The sequence below is a fragment of the Oncorhynchus clarkii genome, unplaced genomic scaffold, assembly GCF_045791955.1.
Source record: "Oncorhynchus clarkii lewisi isolate Uvic-CL-2024 unplaced genomic scaffold, UVic_Ocla_1.0 unplaced_contig_1468_pilon_pilon, whole genome shotgun sequence".
Classification (NCBI taxonomy): Eukaryota; Metazoa; Chordata; class Actinopteri; order Salmoniformes; family Salmonidae; genus Oncorhynchus; species Oncorhynchus clarkii.
Genome location: NW_027257944.1, coordinates 77,501 through 93,414, shown reverse-complemented (window position 1 = coordinate 93,414; position 15,914 = coordinate 77,501). Strand labels below are relative to the sequence as shown.

Here is a 15,914-nt window from a genome sequence, read left to right as displayed (position 1 = left end):
ATTGATTAGTACACCTGGTCTCTATTCCCATTGATTAGTACACCTGGTCTCTATTCCCATTGATTAGTACACCTGGTCTCTATTCCCATTGATTAGTACACCTGGTCTCTATTCCCATTGATTAGTACACCTGGTCCCTATTCCCATTGATTAGTATATATAAGTGTGCCCTTTTGTTTACCGTTGTCCTGGCGATTATTGTTACAATGTCCGTTGTTTCGTGTGAGTACCTGTGTTATGTTGTTTTGGGCTTTCGTGCCACGTATATTGTGCAGATGTTTACGGGTCTCGTGATAATCATTGTGCGATTGTGTTATTTAGTCGAGGTACTCCTCGCTCTTTTCTTTTGGGTTTCAACCCTGTTCTTTATGTGTACGTGTTTGTTTGGTCTTCATCCCTGTGCCTTTTACATGTAATTTGGGTAGAGAAATAAAAACTCCTATTACGCATTCCTGCGCCCGTCTCCCGATCCTTAATACCAACGTGACAAATGGCCTCATGGTGACGTCCCCGAGCAGTTTCCTTCCTGTCCTGCAGCTCAGTTCAGATGAACGACTGGGTGGGTTTAACACATCATCCGCGGTATCATTATACTATACTCCTTCTTAGCGAGGCATTGGAAAACCTCCCTGGTCTTTGTGGTTGAATCTTTGTTTGAAAATTCACTGCTCGACTGAGGGACCTGACAGATTATTCTATGTGTGGGGTACAGAAATGAGGTAGCCATTTAAAAAAATAATGTAAATCACCCAGTTACCAATGTGAGTCCTCTACCTCGTCTCCTCCCCCATCTGATGATTAGGCTGCTTACACTCATTGAGAGTGGCCTCCTGAGTCCTTCTGTGGTTGGCCGATGCAGTAAAACACGTGTGTGTGTGTGTGTATATATATATATATATATATACTACATACATAATATATACAGTATATATTTTATTTTGCAAAGCTGTCATCAAGGCAAAGGGTAGCTATTTGAAGAATCTCAAATATAAAATATATTTTGATTTGTACTTTGTACTTTTTTGGTTACGACATGATTCCATATGTGTTATTTCATACTTTTGATGTGTTCGCCATTATTCTACAATGTAGAAAATTATAAAAAATAATGAAAAACCTTAATGAGTAGGTGTTCTAAAACTTTTGACCGGTAGTGTATATATGCTACATATATAATATATACTGTATATATTTCCTTTTTATTTTTTGCTGCCTTTTGGAAGTCCCACAGACCTTCGGGGCCCAGGGGCTTCAGCCCCAGAAATCCCCTACATTATGCCGGCCCTGATTTGTGGTGAGTACATGCGGGCGTCATCTTTATGCCCCTTGGCCAATGGATGCACGTCAAGACTCAACTGTCGGAGCTCCCATCTCTTCTTTCGCGACGTAGGCTGTTGAGAGTGACATGGATCCGCTGCGAAGACTTCTATCCAAACTTTTGACCTGAGAAAAAGCTTACTTAATTTTATGTCTTGAGTAAAACTGTTCGTCCGGACCATGAGTAAGTCACTTTTCCTTTGGGCTACTTGTTTAAAAAAAAGCTTAATTTAGGTGGCATGAGCTGACAAGATGTACCCGTTGCGCGTTGCGCTATTCCAGATTGACAGAAAATGAGGCAGGTTGTAATAACGCAACAGGCGTTTTTATTTTTTTTCGTATGTTTGCAGTAGGCTACCAATCTAAAAACACATGTTGCCTACTTCAAAAAATAATTCCATTAAACATTCCAAGTAGCCGAAACGTTTTGTTTTAGTTAGGCTATGTGGAACGTTTTCCATTGCGGTAGCCTATTGCTTTGCATTGAATAGTTGTATATAGGATATGTTATTCTGTGTCAGTCCAGGATTTGTAGAGCAGCTGTTTTGACAATTAGATCATTTATTTCGTAACGGTTTATTTTTAAAACCTCAAAGTTAACATAATCTAAACTGGGGCCTGTCTGTGTGTCACTGCAACTCCTTCTCTCACAGGGAGGTGGGGGGGCGTATTTTAGGCAAGGGTAGGGAGGGTGGGCTGGCCCAGGGTGGGTTGGTCCACTGGCCCAGGGTGGGTAGGGTGGGCTGGTCCACTGGCCCAGGGTGAGTAGGGTGGGTTGGTCCACTGGCCCAGGGTGGGTTGGTCCACTGGCCCAGGGTGGGTTGGTCCACTGGCCCAGGGTGCCCAGGGTGGGTAGGGTGGGCTGGTCCACTGGAACAGGGTGGGTGGGGTGGGCTGGTCCACTGACCCAGGGTGGGTTGGTCCACTGGCCCAGGGTGGGTTGGTCTACTGGCCCAGGGTGGGTAGGGTGTGCTGGTCCACTGGCCCAGGGTGGGTTGGTCAACTGGCCCAGGGTGGGTAGGGTGGGTTGGTCCACTTGCCCAGGGTGGGTTGGTCCACTGGCCCAGGGTGGGTTTGTCCACTGGCCCAGGGTGGGTTGGCCCTCTGGCCCAGGGTGGGTTGGGTGAGTTGGCCCTCTGGCCCAGGGTGGGTTGGGTGGGTTAGTCCACTGGCCTAGGGTGGGTAGGGTGGGTTGATCCAGGGTGGGTTGGCCCAGGGTGGGTTGAGTGGGTTGGCCCTCTGGCCCAGGGTGGGTTGGGTGGGTTGTCCCTCTGGCCCAGGGTGGGTAGGGTGGGTTAGTACACTGGCCCAGGGTGGGTAGGGTGGGTTAGTCCACTGGCCCAGGGTGGGTTGGTCAACTGGCCCAGGGTGGGTAGGGTGGGTTGGTCCACTTGCCCAGGGTGGGTTAGTACACTGGCCCAGGGTGGGTAGGGTGTGCTGGTCCACTGGCCCAGGGTGGGTTGGTCAACTGGCCCAGGGTGGGTAGGGTGGGTTGGTCCACTTGCCCAGGGTGGGTTGGTCCACTGGCCCAGGGTGGGTTTGTCCACTGGCCCAGGGTGGGTTGGGTGGGTTGGCCCTCTGGCCCAGGGTGGGTTGGGTGAGTTGGCCCTCTGGCCCAGGGTGGGTTGGGTGGGTTAGTCCACTGGCCTAGGGTGGGTAGGGTGGGTTGATCCAGGGTGGGTTGGCCCAGGGTGGGTTGAGTGGGTTGGCCCTCTGGCCCAGGGTGGGTTGGGTGGGTTGTCCCTCTTGCCCAGGGTGGGTAGGGTGTGCTGGTACACTGGCCCAGGGTGGGGAGGGTGTGCTGGTCCACTGGCCCAGGGTGTGTTGGGTGGGCTGGTCCACTGGCCCAGGGTGGGTTGGTCAACTGGCCCAGGGTGGGTAGGGTGGGTTGGTCCACTTGCCCAGGGTGGGTTGGTCCACTGGCGCAGGGTGGGTTTGTCCACTGGCCCAGGGTGGGTTGGGTGGGTTGGCCCTCTGGCCCAGGGTGGGTTGGGTGAGTTGGCCCTCTGGCCCAGGGTGGGTTGGGTGGGTTAGTCCACTGGCCGAGGGTGGGTAGGGTGGGTTGATCCAGGGTGGGTTGGCCCAGGGTGGGTTGAGTGGGTTGGCCCTCTGGCCCAGGGTGGGTTGGGTGGGTTGTCCCTCTTGCCCAGGGTGGGTAGGGTGTGCTGGTACACTGGCCCAGGGTGGGTAGGGTGTGCTGGTCCACTGGCCCAGGGTGTGTTGGGTGGGCTGGTCCACTGGCCCAGGGTGGGTTAGTCCACTTGCCCAGGGTGGGTAGGGTGGGCTGGTCCACTGGCCCAGGGTGGGAAGGGTGGGTTGGTCCACTGGCCCAGGGTGGGTTGGTCCACTGGCCCAGGGTGGGTTGGTCCACTGGCCCAGGGTGGGTTGGACCACTGGCCCAGTGTGGGTAGGGTGGGTTGGTCCACTGGCCCAGGGTGGGTGGGGTGGGCTGGTCCACTGGCCCAGGGTGGGCTGGTCCACTGGCCCAGGGTGGGTTGGTCCACTGGCCCAGGGTGGGTTGGTTCACTGGCCCAGGGTGGGTAGGGTGTGCTGGTACACTGGCCCAGGGTGGGCTGGTCCACTGGCCCAGGGTGGGTTGGCCCTCTGGCCCAGGGTGGGTTGGTCCACTGGCCCAGGGTGGGTGGGGTGGGCTGGTCCACTGGCCCAGGGTGGGTTGGTCCACTGGCCCAGGGTGGGTTGGTCCACTGGCCCAGGGTGGGTTGGTCCACTGGCCCAGGGTGGGTAGGGTGTGCTGGTACACTGGCCCAGGGTGGGTTGGCCCTCTGGCCCAGGGTGGGTTGGTCCACTGGCCCAGGGTGGGTTGGTCCACTGGCCCAGGTTGGGTTGGTCCACTGGCCCAGGTTGGGTTGGTCCACTGGCCCAGGGTGGGTTGGTCCACTGGCCCAGGGTGGGTTGGGTGGGTTGGCCCAGGGTGGGTTGGTCCAGGGTGGGTTGGCCCTCTGGCCCAGGGTGGGTGGGGTGGGCTGGTCCACTGGCCCAGGGTGGGTTGGTCCACTGGCCCAGGGTGGGTTGGTCCACTGGCCCAGGGTGGGTTGGTCCACTGGCCCAGGGTGGGTTGGTCCACTGGCCCAGGGTGGGTAGGATGTGCTGGTACACTGGCCCAGGGTGGGCTGGTCCACTGGCCCAGGGTGGGTTGGTCCACTGGCCCAGGGTGGGTTGGTCCACTGGCCCAGGGTGGGTTGGGTGGGTTGGTCCACTGGCCCAGGGTGGGTTGGGTGGGTTGGTCCACTGGCCCAGGGTGGGTTGGGTTGGTTAGTCCACTGGCCCAGGGTGGGTAGGGTGGGTTAGTCCACTGGCCCAGGTTGGGTAGGGTGGGTTAGTCCACTGGCCCAGGGTGGGTAGGGTGGGTTGGCTCACTGGCCCAGGGTGGGTTGGTCCACTGGCCCAGGGTGGGTAGGGTGGGTTGGTCCACTGGACCAGGGTGGGTAGGGTGGGTTGGCTCACTGGACCAGGGTGGGCAGGGTGGGTTGGCTCACTGGCCCAGGGTGGGTTAGTCCACTGGCACAGGGTGGGTAGGTTGGGTTGGCTCACTGGCCTAGGGTGGGTAGGGTGGGTTGGCCCTCTGGCCCAGGGTGGGTTACTCCACTGGCCCAGGGAGGGTAGGGTTGGTCCACTGCCCCAGGGTGAGCAGGGTGCGGGCTGGTATGGCCTAGCTTCCTTCCTGTTATTGGTGCAGAGTTCCCAGTGTTTGAAGAGGACATAAGAGACTCTGTTAGATGATCAGATATCTAAGACAGTGGTTCTCAAACCTCTCCTGGACCCCAGACATTGCCCCATGTAGTTGTAGCCCTGAACTAGACCAAGACATTGTCAGGTTCACCTGTTCATTTGGGAAAGGGACGTTCTCTCTGTCTGTTTTAGACTCTCCGTTAGTCACCCCCTCCACTAACATTGTTGGGGGCGAGCACCAGTTCATGCATTTTAGTAGTCCTGAACCAGCTCAAAATCCATCTAGTCAAGGGTTTGGTAATTAGTGGACTAGTTGAATCAGGTGTGCTATTTCTGGAACAGTTAGAAAATCCCAGGTAGGATTTACTAGCCAGCTTCAGTTAGCCAGCTTCAGTTAGCCAGCTAAATCTAGTCAGGGTTTAATAAAGCTAGCCAGCTTCAGTTAGCCAGCTTCAGTTAGCCAGCTAGATCTAGTCAGGTTTGAATTAAGCTAGCCAGTTTCAGTTAGACAGCTACAGTTAGCCAGCTAAATCTAGTCAGGGTTTAATAAAGCTAGCCAGCTTCAGTTATCCAGCTACAGTTAGCCAGCTACATCTAATCAGGGGGTTTATAAATCTAGCCAGCTTCATTTAGCCAGCTAGATCTACTCAGGGTTTAATAAAGCTAGCCAGCTTCAATTAGCCATCTTCTGTTAGCTAGCTATATCTACTCGGGGTTTAATAAAGCTAGCCATCTTCAGTTAGCCAGCTTCAGTTAAATAGCTATATCTACTCAGGGTTTAATAAAGCTAGCCAGCTTCAATTAGCCATCTTCTGTTAGCTAGCTATATCTACTCAGGGTTTAATAAAGCTAGCCATCTTCAGTTATCCAGCTTCAGTTAGCTAGCTATATCTACTCAGGGTTTAATAAAGCTAGCCAGCTTCAGTTAGCCATCTTCTGTTAGCCAGCTTCAGTTAGCTACACATTTATACGATTCGTTGACAGTAGGTGGGGGGCGGGAGGTCCTTTATAAACACAAACTCACTTCCTTGAGAACTTCCTTCACAACAGCTCTGCTCTGGTCCGCTAAACGCAAGAAGTATGAATGCGCTGACTTCTGCAGAGGCCGTATCTACTTTCTATTCAAACTTAGTAACTGTTTACAACAACAACAAAAAATCACTGGACGAGTTCATGATGATTTATTTTTGTAGACGTTTACTAAGTTTATATAGAAAGTAGATGTGACAATTGCCTGCCACAGTGTGCTTCCATTGAACTATCTTGTGTCGATAAAAAACAGCTGGACGTAATGACGTACAGCAGGTCTACTGTCGTCTTTAGTAGAGTTGGGAGTTAGTTGGTGACCGGAGTACTTGAATGTCGGAAGAGAGCCATAGGAAATCCCCGATGTCCTGCGCTGGCAGGTGAGTTAGCCGATTCATTGTTTGCGGCAGCAGCTGTAGCCTAATCCGATTGCTAGAATGTTACTTGTGTAGCCTATAGTTTGATTTAACTCTTCTGCTAGCTGTTAGAGACACTAACAGTCGACAGGTCTACTAGCTGTTAGAGACACTAACAGTCGGTTTGTCTTCTAGCATTCCGGTGGGCAGCCATTGTTAAGGCAGAATCAACACTTGTTAGCATCACATTGTCTCTCATGATGTGTATGCGATGTTTCCAATGATAAAATTCCCATCCCATTTCCATATTCTATATGTGATGATATCAGATCTACCTCGAGGGTAAAAGAGTAGCAGCATTAGAATGCATGATACAGATGTCGTATCTTAATTTGAGCCAGTTTCACACAGCAGGCAAATAATCCTGCAGCAATAGGAGGATGTGATGTGTTATGTGGATTATAATAAATGGGCGTTTTTATATTTTTATTTTTTATATTTTTAGTAATGATCATGTTTCATCGCTGCAACTCCCCAACGGGCTCGGGAGAGGCGAAGTTCAAGACATGCCTCCTCCGAAACATGACCCGTCAAGTCACGCTGCTTCTTAACACACTGCTTACTTTAACCCGGAAGCCAGCCGCACCAATGTGTCTGTGGATACACCGTTCGACTGACCACTGAAGTCAGCTTGCAGGCCCTCGACCCACCACAAGGAGTCGCTAGAGCTCAATGAGCCAAGGAAAAGCTCCCCGGCAAAAAAAACCTCCCCTAAATTTTAAGTGGAAATGACAAACTTTAGAAGTCTTTTTAAACCTCGAAAACACTACATGTTTGCATTGCTATGCCTGAAAATTCCTGAAACAACAGGATGATCAAATTAAGATACGGCATCTGTAGCACAGCAGGAAGATTTTGAACTTTACTTTCCTTTCCGTATCCTGTAATGACTACAACCTCATCTGTCCTGTAATGACTACAACATCATCTGTCTATGTCCTGTAATGACTACAACATCATCTGTCCCATGTCCTATAATGACTACAACATCATCTGTCCTGTAATGGCTACAACATCATCTGTCCCATGTCCTGTAATGACTACAACCTCATCTGTCCTGTAATGACTACAACAGCATCTGTCCCATGTCCTGTAATGACTACAACCTCATCTGTCCTGTAATGACTACAAACTCATCTGTCCCATGTCCTGTAATGACTACAACCTCATCTGTCCTGTAATGACTACAACATCATCTGTCCCATGTCCTGTAATGACTACAACATCATCTGTCCCATGTCCTGTAATGACTACAACCTCATCTGTCCTGTAATGACTACAACATCGTCTGTCCCATGTCCTGTAATGACTACAACCTCATCTGTCCTGTAATGACTACAACATCATCTGTCCCATGTCCTGTAATGACTACAACATCATCTGTCCCATGTCCTGTAATGACTACAACATCATCTGTCCCATGTCCTGTAATGACTACAACATCATCTGTCCCATGTCCTGTAATGACTACAACGCATCTGTCCCATGTCCTGTAATGACTACAACATCATCTGTCCTGTAATGACTACAACATCATCTGTCCCATGTCCTGTAATGACTACAACATCATCTGTCCCATGTCCTGTAATGACTACAACATCATCTGTCCCATGTCCTGTAATGACTACAACATCATCTGTCCCATGTCCTATAATGACTACAACACAATCTGTCCTGTAATGACTACAACATCATCTGTCCTGTAATGACTACAACAGCATCTGTCCTGTAATGACTACAACATCTGTCCATGCCCTGTAATGACTACAACATCATCTGTCCATGCCCTGTAATGACTACATCTGTCCCATGTCCTGTAATGACTATATCATCTGTCCATGTCCTGTAATGACTACAACATCATCTGTCCTGTAATGACTACATTGTCTGTCCCATGTCTTGTAATGACTACAACATCATCTATCCCATGTCCTGTAATGACTACAACATAATCTGTCCTGTAATGACTACAACATCTGTCCATGTCCTGTAATGATTACGACATCATCTGTCCTGTAATGACTACAACATCATCTGCCCCATGTCCTGTAATGACTACAACACCATCTGTCCATGTCCTGTAATGACTACAACACCATCTGTCCATGTCCTGTAATGACTACAACATCATCTGTCCTGTAATGACTACAACATCAACTGTCCCATGTCCTGTAATGACCACAACACCATCTGTCCATGTCCTGTAATGACTACAACACCATCTGTCCATGTCCTGTAATGACTACAACATCATCTGTCCTGTAATGACTACAACATCAACTGTCCCATGTCCTGTAATGACTACAACATCTGTCCATGTCTTGTAATGACTACAACATCATCTGTCCTGTAATGACTACATCGTCTGTCCCATGTCTTGTAATGACTACAACATCATCTGTCCATGTCCTGTAATGACTACATCATCTATCCCATGTCCTGTAATGACTACAACATCATCTGTCCTGTAATGACTACAACATCTGTCCATGTCCTGTAATGACTACAACATCATCTGTCCTGTAATGACTACAACATCTGTCCATGTCCTGTAATGACTACAACATCATCTGTCCTGTAATGACTACATCGTCTGTCCCATGTCCTGTAATGACTACAACACCATCTTAACATCTCTTATCTTCTCTTTTGTCATTACAGGTGAGATGGACGTGGATCTCCCCGCTCCTCCCTCCCCACTCCCCCCTTCCACCCCCCTCATCCCACCGGGCTCTCCCTCTACCCTGGACACTGCCTCACCTCCCTCCCCTAATTCCCTCCCCCCTGCCTCCCAACCCTCCCTCACCTCGACTTCCTCAGACTCCCCCAAATTGATCCCATTGTCAGCCTCTCGTCCTCCTCCTCCCACTTCCTCTCCTTCTTCTCCTCTCCCCATCACCCCAAAACCATCCGTTCATTCACCCGCTGCCTCTACCTCTACCCCATCCACCTCTCCTGCCCCCCGCCGTTGGGGCTTTGCGGCCCCCTCCACCTCTCCTGCCCCCTCGTCCTCTCCTGCCCCCCGACGTCGGGGCTTTGCTGATCTGGCTAAACGTGTGGTGATGCAGGAAAGACTGAAGAAAGCTGAGCTGGAGGAGGCTGAAGCGGGTGAGGAAGGTAAGGAGGGAGAGAGAGAGAGAGAGAGAGAGACAGAGGGGAGAGGTAGGAAGGAGGGGGAGAGACAGAGACAGACAGAGGGGGAGGAAGGAAGGTAGGAAGGAGGGGGGGGGGGGGGGAGAGAGACAGACAGAGGGGGAGGAAGGAAGGTAGGAAGGAGGGAGGGAGAGAGAGAGACAGACAGAGGGGGAGGAAGGAAGGTAGGAAGGAAGGAGGGGGGGAGAGAGACAGACAGAGGGGGGAGGAAGGAAGGTAGGAAGGAGGGAGAGAGCGACAGACAGAGGGGGGAGGAAGGAAGGTAGGAAGGAGGGAGGGAGAGAGAGAGACAGACAGAGGGGGGAGGAAGGAAGGAAGGAAGGAGGGGGAGAGAGAGAGACAGACAGGGGGGGAGGAAGGAAGGTAGGAAGGAGGGGGAGAGAGAGACAGACAGAGGGGGAGGAAGGAAGGAGGGAGAGAGAGAGACAGACAGAGGGGGGAGGAAGGAAGGAGGGAGAGAGAGACAGACAGAGGGGGGAGGAAGGAAGGAGGGAGAGAGAGACAGACAGACAGAGGGGGGAGGAAGGAAGGTAGGAAGGAGGGGGAGAGAGAGAGACAGACAGGGCCGGAGGAAGGAAGGTAGGAAGGAGGGGGAGAGAGAGAGACAGACAGAGGGGGAGGAAGGAAGGAAGGAAAGAGAGAGAGACAGACAGAGGGGGGAGGAAGGAAGGAGGGAGAGAGAGACAGACAGAGGGGGGAGGAAGGAAGGAGGGAGAGAGAGAGAGACAGACAGAGGGGGGAGGAAGGAGGGAGAGAGAGAGAGACAGAGGGGGAGAAAGGAAGGTAGGAAAGAGGGAGAGACAGACAGACAGACAGACAGAGGGGTGAGGAAGGAAGGTAGGAAGGAGGGAGAGAGACAGACAGACAGAGGGGGGAGGAAGGAAGTATCCTGTAGTTCAGACTTGGCCATAAAGCTAGCTACCAAGTCTCTGAAATCATCCATCATGGGTCTATCTACCAAACAGCATGCATGATGGGAGTTTGGTCATTGGCCTTTATGTCAAAGTTAGAGCTGTCCTCCGCCCTGATTGGCTGTTGCCTCGCTGGAATTTACAAAATTGTTCAACTCTGATCGCAAGCTCAACCGTTAAGTCGCTGTGTGTCTCCTAGTGTCTCATCCTTCCATTGGACATTTTTGGTTGCAGGTAGCTAGGTAGCTGGTAGTCGGGGAGGAAGTCACCATGGGCATTGAGATGCAGCCGAGGGGAGGAAGTCACCATAGGTATTGAGATGCAGCCGAGGGGAGGAAGTCACTATAGGTATTGAGATGCAGCCGAGGGGGGGAAGTCACCATAGATATTGAGATGCAGCCGAGGGGAGGAAGTCACCATAGGTATTGAGATGCAGCCGAGGGGAGGAAGTCACCATAGATATTGAGATGCAGCCGAGGGGAGGAAGTCACCATAGGTATTGAGATGCAGCCGAGAGGAGGAAGCTTAGCGGTTAAGAGTGTTAAGCCCGTAACCAAAAGGTTGCTGGTTCAAATCCCCTGAGCCGACTAGGTGAAAAATTGGCCAATGTGCCCTTGATCAAGGCACTTAACCCTAATTACTCCTGTAAATCGCTCTTGATTACAGTGTCAGCTAAATGACTCAAATCTGACATTTAAAAGGTAGAGGTTATTGAGATGCAGCCGAGAGGAGGAAGCCACTAGAGGTTATTGGAGATGCAGCCGAGAGGAGGAAGCCACTAGAGGTTATTGGAGATGCAGCCGAGAGGAGGAAGCCACTAGAGGTTATTGGAGATGCAGCCGAGAGGAGGAAGCCACTAGAGGTTATTGGAGATGCAGCCGAGAGGAGGAAGCCACTAGAGGTTATTGGAGATGCAGCCGAGAGGAGGAAGCCACTAGAGGTTGTTGAGATGCAGTCTAGAGGAGGGAGCCACTAGAGGTTATTGGAGATGCAGCAGAGAGGAGGAAGCCACTAGAGGTTATTGGAGATGCAGCAGAGAGGAGGAAGCCACTAGAGGTTATTGGAGAGGCAGCCTTGAGGAGGAAGCCACTAGAGGTTATTGGAGATGCAGCCGAGAGGAGGAAGCCACTAGAGGTTGTTGAGATGCAGCCTAGAGGAGGGAGCCACTAGAGGTTATTAGAGATGCAGCCGAGAGAAGGAAGCCACTAGAGGTTATTGGAGATGCAGCCGAGAGGAGGAAGCCACTAGAGGTTATTGGAGATGCAGCCGAGAGGAGGAAGCCACTAGAGGTTATTGGAGATGCAGCCGAGAGGAGGAAGCCACTAGAGGTTACTGAAGATGCAGCCTAGAGGAGGAAGCCACTAGAGGTTACTGGAGAGGCATTCGAGAGGAGGAAGCCACTAGAGGTTATTGAGATGCAGCCGAGAGGAGGAAGCCACTAGAGGTTATTGAGATGCAGCCGAGAGCAGGAAGCCACTAGAGGTTATTGGAGATGGAGCCGAGAGGTGGAAGCCACTAGAGGTTACTGGAGATGCAGCCGAGAGGAGGAAGCCACTAGAGGATACTGAGATGCAGCCGAGAGGAGGAAGCCACTAGAGGTTATTGGAGATGCAGCCGAGAGGAGGAAGCCACTAGAGGTTATTGGAGATGCAGCCGAGAGGAGGAAGCCACTATAGGTTATTGGAGATGCAGCCGAGAGGAGGACGCCACTAGAGGTTACTGAGATGCAGCCGAGAGGAGGAAGCCACTAGAGGTTATTGGCGATGCAGCCGAGAGGAGGAAGCCACTATAGGTTATTGGAGATGCAGCTGAGAGGAGGAAGCCACTAGAGGTTACTGAGATGCAGCCGAGAGGAGGAAGCCACTAGAGGTTGTTGAGATGCAGCCGAGAGGAGGAAGCCACTAGAGGTTACTGAGATGCAGCCTAGAGGAGGAAGCCACTAGAGGTTACTGAGATGCAGCCTAGAGGAGGAAGCCACTAGAGGTTATTGGAGATGGAGGAAGCCACTAGAGGTTATTGGAGATGCAGCCGAGAGGAGGAAGCCACTAGAGGTTATTGGAGATGGAGGAAGCCACTAGAGGTTATTGGAGATGCAGCCGAGAGGAGGAAGCCACTAGAGGTTATTGGAGATGGAGGAAGCCACTAGAGGTTACTGAGATGCAGCCTAGAGGAGGAAGCCACTAGAGGTTATTGGAGATGCAGCCGAGAGGAGGAAGCCACTAGAGGTTATTGGAGATGGAGGAAGCCACTAGAGGTTACTGAGATGCAGCCTAGAGGAGGAAGCTACTAGAGGTTATTGGAGATGCAGCCGAGAGGAGGAAGCCACTAGAGGTTACTGAGATGCAGCCTAGAGGAGGAAGCCACTAGAGGTTATTGAGATGCAGCCGAGAGGAGGAAGCCACTAGAGGTTACTGAGATGCAGCCTAGAGGAGGAAGCCACTAGAGGTTATTGGAGATGCAGCCGAGAGGAGGAAGCCACTAGAGGTTACTGAGATGCAGCCTAGAGGAGGAAGCCACTAGAGGTTATTGGAGATGGAGGAAGCCACTAGAGGTTACTGAGATGCAGCCTAGAGGAGGAAGCCACTAGAGGTTATTGGAGATGCAGCCGAGAGGAGGAAGCCACTAGAGGTTTCTGAGATGCAGCCTAGAGGAGGAAGCCACTAGAGGTTATTGGAGATGCAGCCGAGAGGAGGAAGCCACTAGAGGTTATTGGAGATGCAGCCGAGAGGAGGAAGCCACTAGAGGTTATTGGAGATGCAGCCGAGAGGAGGACGCCACTAGAGGTTACTGAGATGCAGCCGAGAGGAGGAAGCCACTAGAGGTTATTGGCGATGCAGCCGAGAGGAGGAAGCCACTATAGGTTATTGGAGATGCAGCTGAGAGGAGGAAGCCACTAGAGGTTACTGAGATGCAGCCGAGAGGAGGAAGCCACTAGAGGTTGTTGAGATGCAGCCGAGAGGAGGAAGCCACTAGAGGTTACTGAGATGCAGCCTAGAGGAGGAAGCCACTAGAGGTTACTGAGATGCAGCCTAGAGGAGGAAGCCACTAGAGGTTATTGGAGATGGAGGAAGCCACTAGAGGTTATTGGAGATGCAGCCGAGAGGAGGAAGCCACTAGAGGTTATTGGAGATGGAGGAAGCCACTAGAGGTTATTGGAGATGCAGCCGAGAGGAGGAAGCCACTAGAGGTTATTGGAGATGGAGGAAGCCACTAGAGGTTACTGAGATGCAGCCTAGAGGAGGAAGCCACTAGAGGTTATTGGAGATGCAGCCGAGAGGAGGAAGCCACTAGAGGTTATTGGAGATGGAGGAAGCCACTAGAGGTTACTGAGATGCAGCCTAGAGGAGGAAGCCACTAGAGGTTATTGGAGATGCAGCCGAGAGGAGGAAGCCACTAGAGGTTACTGAGATGCAGCCTAGAGGAGGAAGCCACTAGAGGTTATTGGAGATGCAGCCGAGAGGAGGAAGCCACTAGAGGTTACTGAGATGCAGCCTAGAGGAGGAAGCCACTAGAGGTTATTGGAGATGGAGGAAGCCACTAGAGGTTACTGAGATGCAGCCTAGAGGAGGAAGCCACTAGAGGTTATTGGAGATGCAGCCGAGAGGAGGAAGCCACTAGAGGTTTCTGAGATGCAGCCTAGAGGAGGAAGCCACTAGAGGTTATTGGAGATGCAGCCGAGAGGAGGAAGCCACTAGAGGTTATTGGAGATGCAGCCCGCTGTCTCCTTGGCCAGGTCTGATTGATGTCTGAGCAGGGGGAAACACCCTGGGTGACGTGAGGACATGTTGTTTTCTCTCCCAGGTCCTTAAAGATAGTCCCCTGACCCACACAGTGTTATTTAAGCCTGGCTTAAACCGCGTGACGTTCAGAAACTCTTATTACATGTCACGTCATGGGTATGACAATCTTATGTAGGCTGTATATACGGTGTAGTGACGTGATGAATGAAGTTGTTTCAAAGCTAACGGCAGGAAGGTGCGGGGCAGCGTTCTTCCAGGTGAAGACAGGTGTGTTATAGACAGCCGGGTGGGAGTGATAGGTGGCACCTACGAAGTCCACTTGTGTATTTTAATGAACGACGTGGGCGTGGGAAGTGAACCAGGGGCCGTTGGTGTGAAAGACAAAACACCCTCTACGCATCTCGTCCGTGAGGGTTAGTTAACCCACTCGGTTGGAATTGTAACGTGCCTCGTTTAGCGAGAATTGCTACAATTAGAGCCCCAGAGTGCAGGTGTCATAATACCCATAAAACCTAGCGGTCAAAAAGGGGAAATGGTTTTCAATCATTCCCCCCCCCCCCCCCCATGGGGGATTTTAGAAACAGGTAAGATAAGGGCTGTGTTTCGTGAAGGCTTTCCCCCTGACGTTATGATAACCATCTCAATCTCTCTCCGACAGGGGGACTTTTATCAGTGCATTTGGTTCAGGTGGATCCAGGGTAGTATCAGTGTAGTGTCAGTGTATTGTCAGTGTAGTGTCAGTGTAGTGTCAGTGTAGTGTCAGTGTAGTATCAGTGTATTGTCAGTGTAGTGTCAGTGTATTGTCAGTGTATTGTCAGTGTATTGTCAGTGTAGTATCAGTGTAGTATCAGTGTAGTGTCAGTGTAGTGTCAGTGTATTGTCAGTGTAGTGTCAGTGTAGTGTCAGTGTATTGTCAGTGTAGTGTCCTTGTAGTATCAGTGTAGTGTCAGTGTAGTGTCAGTGTAGTATCAGTGTATTGTCAGTGTATTGTCAGTGTATTGTCAGTGTAGTATCAGTGTAGTGTCAGTGTAGTGTCAGTGTATTGTCAGTGTAGTGTCCTTGTAGTATCAGTGTAGTATCAGTGTATTGTCAGTGTATTGTCAGTGTAGTATCAGTGTAGTGTCCTTGTAGTATCAGTGTAATATCAGTGTATTGTCAGTATAGTACCAGTGTATTGTCAGTGTAGAATCAGTGTATTGTCAGTGTAATATCAGTGTATTGTCAGTGTAGTACCAGTGTAGTACCAGTGTAGTATCAGTGTAATATCAGTGTAATATCAGTGTAATATCAGTTTAGTATCAGTGATATAGTACCAGGCGGTAGCTGTCTACAACAGTCTTTAAGGTACATGGTACAGTACCAGGTGGTAGCTGTCTACAACAGTCTCTAAGGTACAGTACCAGGTGGTAGCTGTCTACAACAGTCTCTAAGGTACAGGGTATATTCCCAGTGGTAGCTGTCTACAACAGTCTCTAAGGTACAGGGTATAGTACCAGGTGGTAGCTGTCTACAACAGTCTCTAAGGTATAGTACCAGGTGGTAGCTGTCTACAACAGTCTCTAAGGTACAGGGTATAGTACCAGGTGGTAGTTGTCTACAACAGTCTCTAAGGTATAGTACCAGGTGGTAGTTGTCTACAACAGTCTCTAAGGTATAGTACC

General features: G+C 51.0%; 1 protein-coding gene across 1 annotated transcript in view; it reads left to right on the top strand.

Annotated features, from left to right (window-relative positions):
* Positions 1-1,377: 1,377 nt before the first annotated feature.
* The window catches only part of LOC139394149 (wolframin-like), a 35,664-nt gene continuing 21,127 nt past the window's right edge, over positions 1,378-15,914 (top strand). The window contains exons 1-2 of the mRNA XM_071142185.1: positions 1,378-1,501; positions 9,111-9,566. Coding sequence (XP_070998286.1) covers positions 1,498-1,501; positions 9,111-9,566 — 460 coding nt within the window. The 5' untranslated portion in view covers positions 1,378-1,497. The remainder of the gene's footprint in view (positions 1,502-9,110; positions 9,567-15,914) is intronic.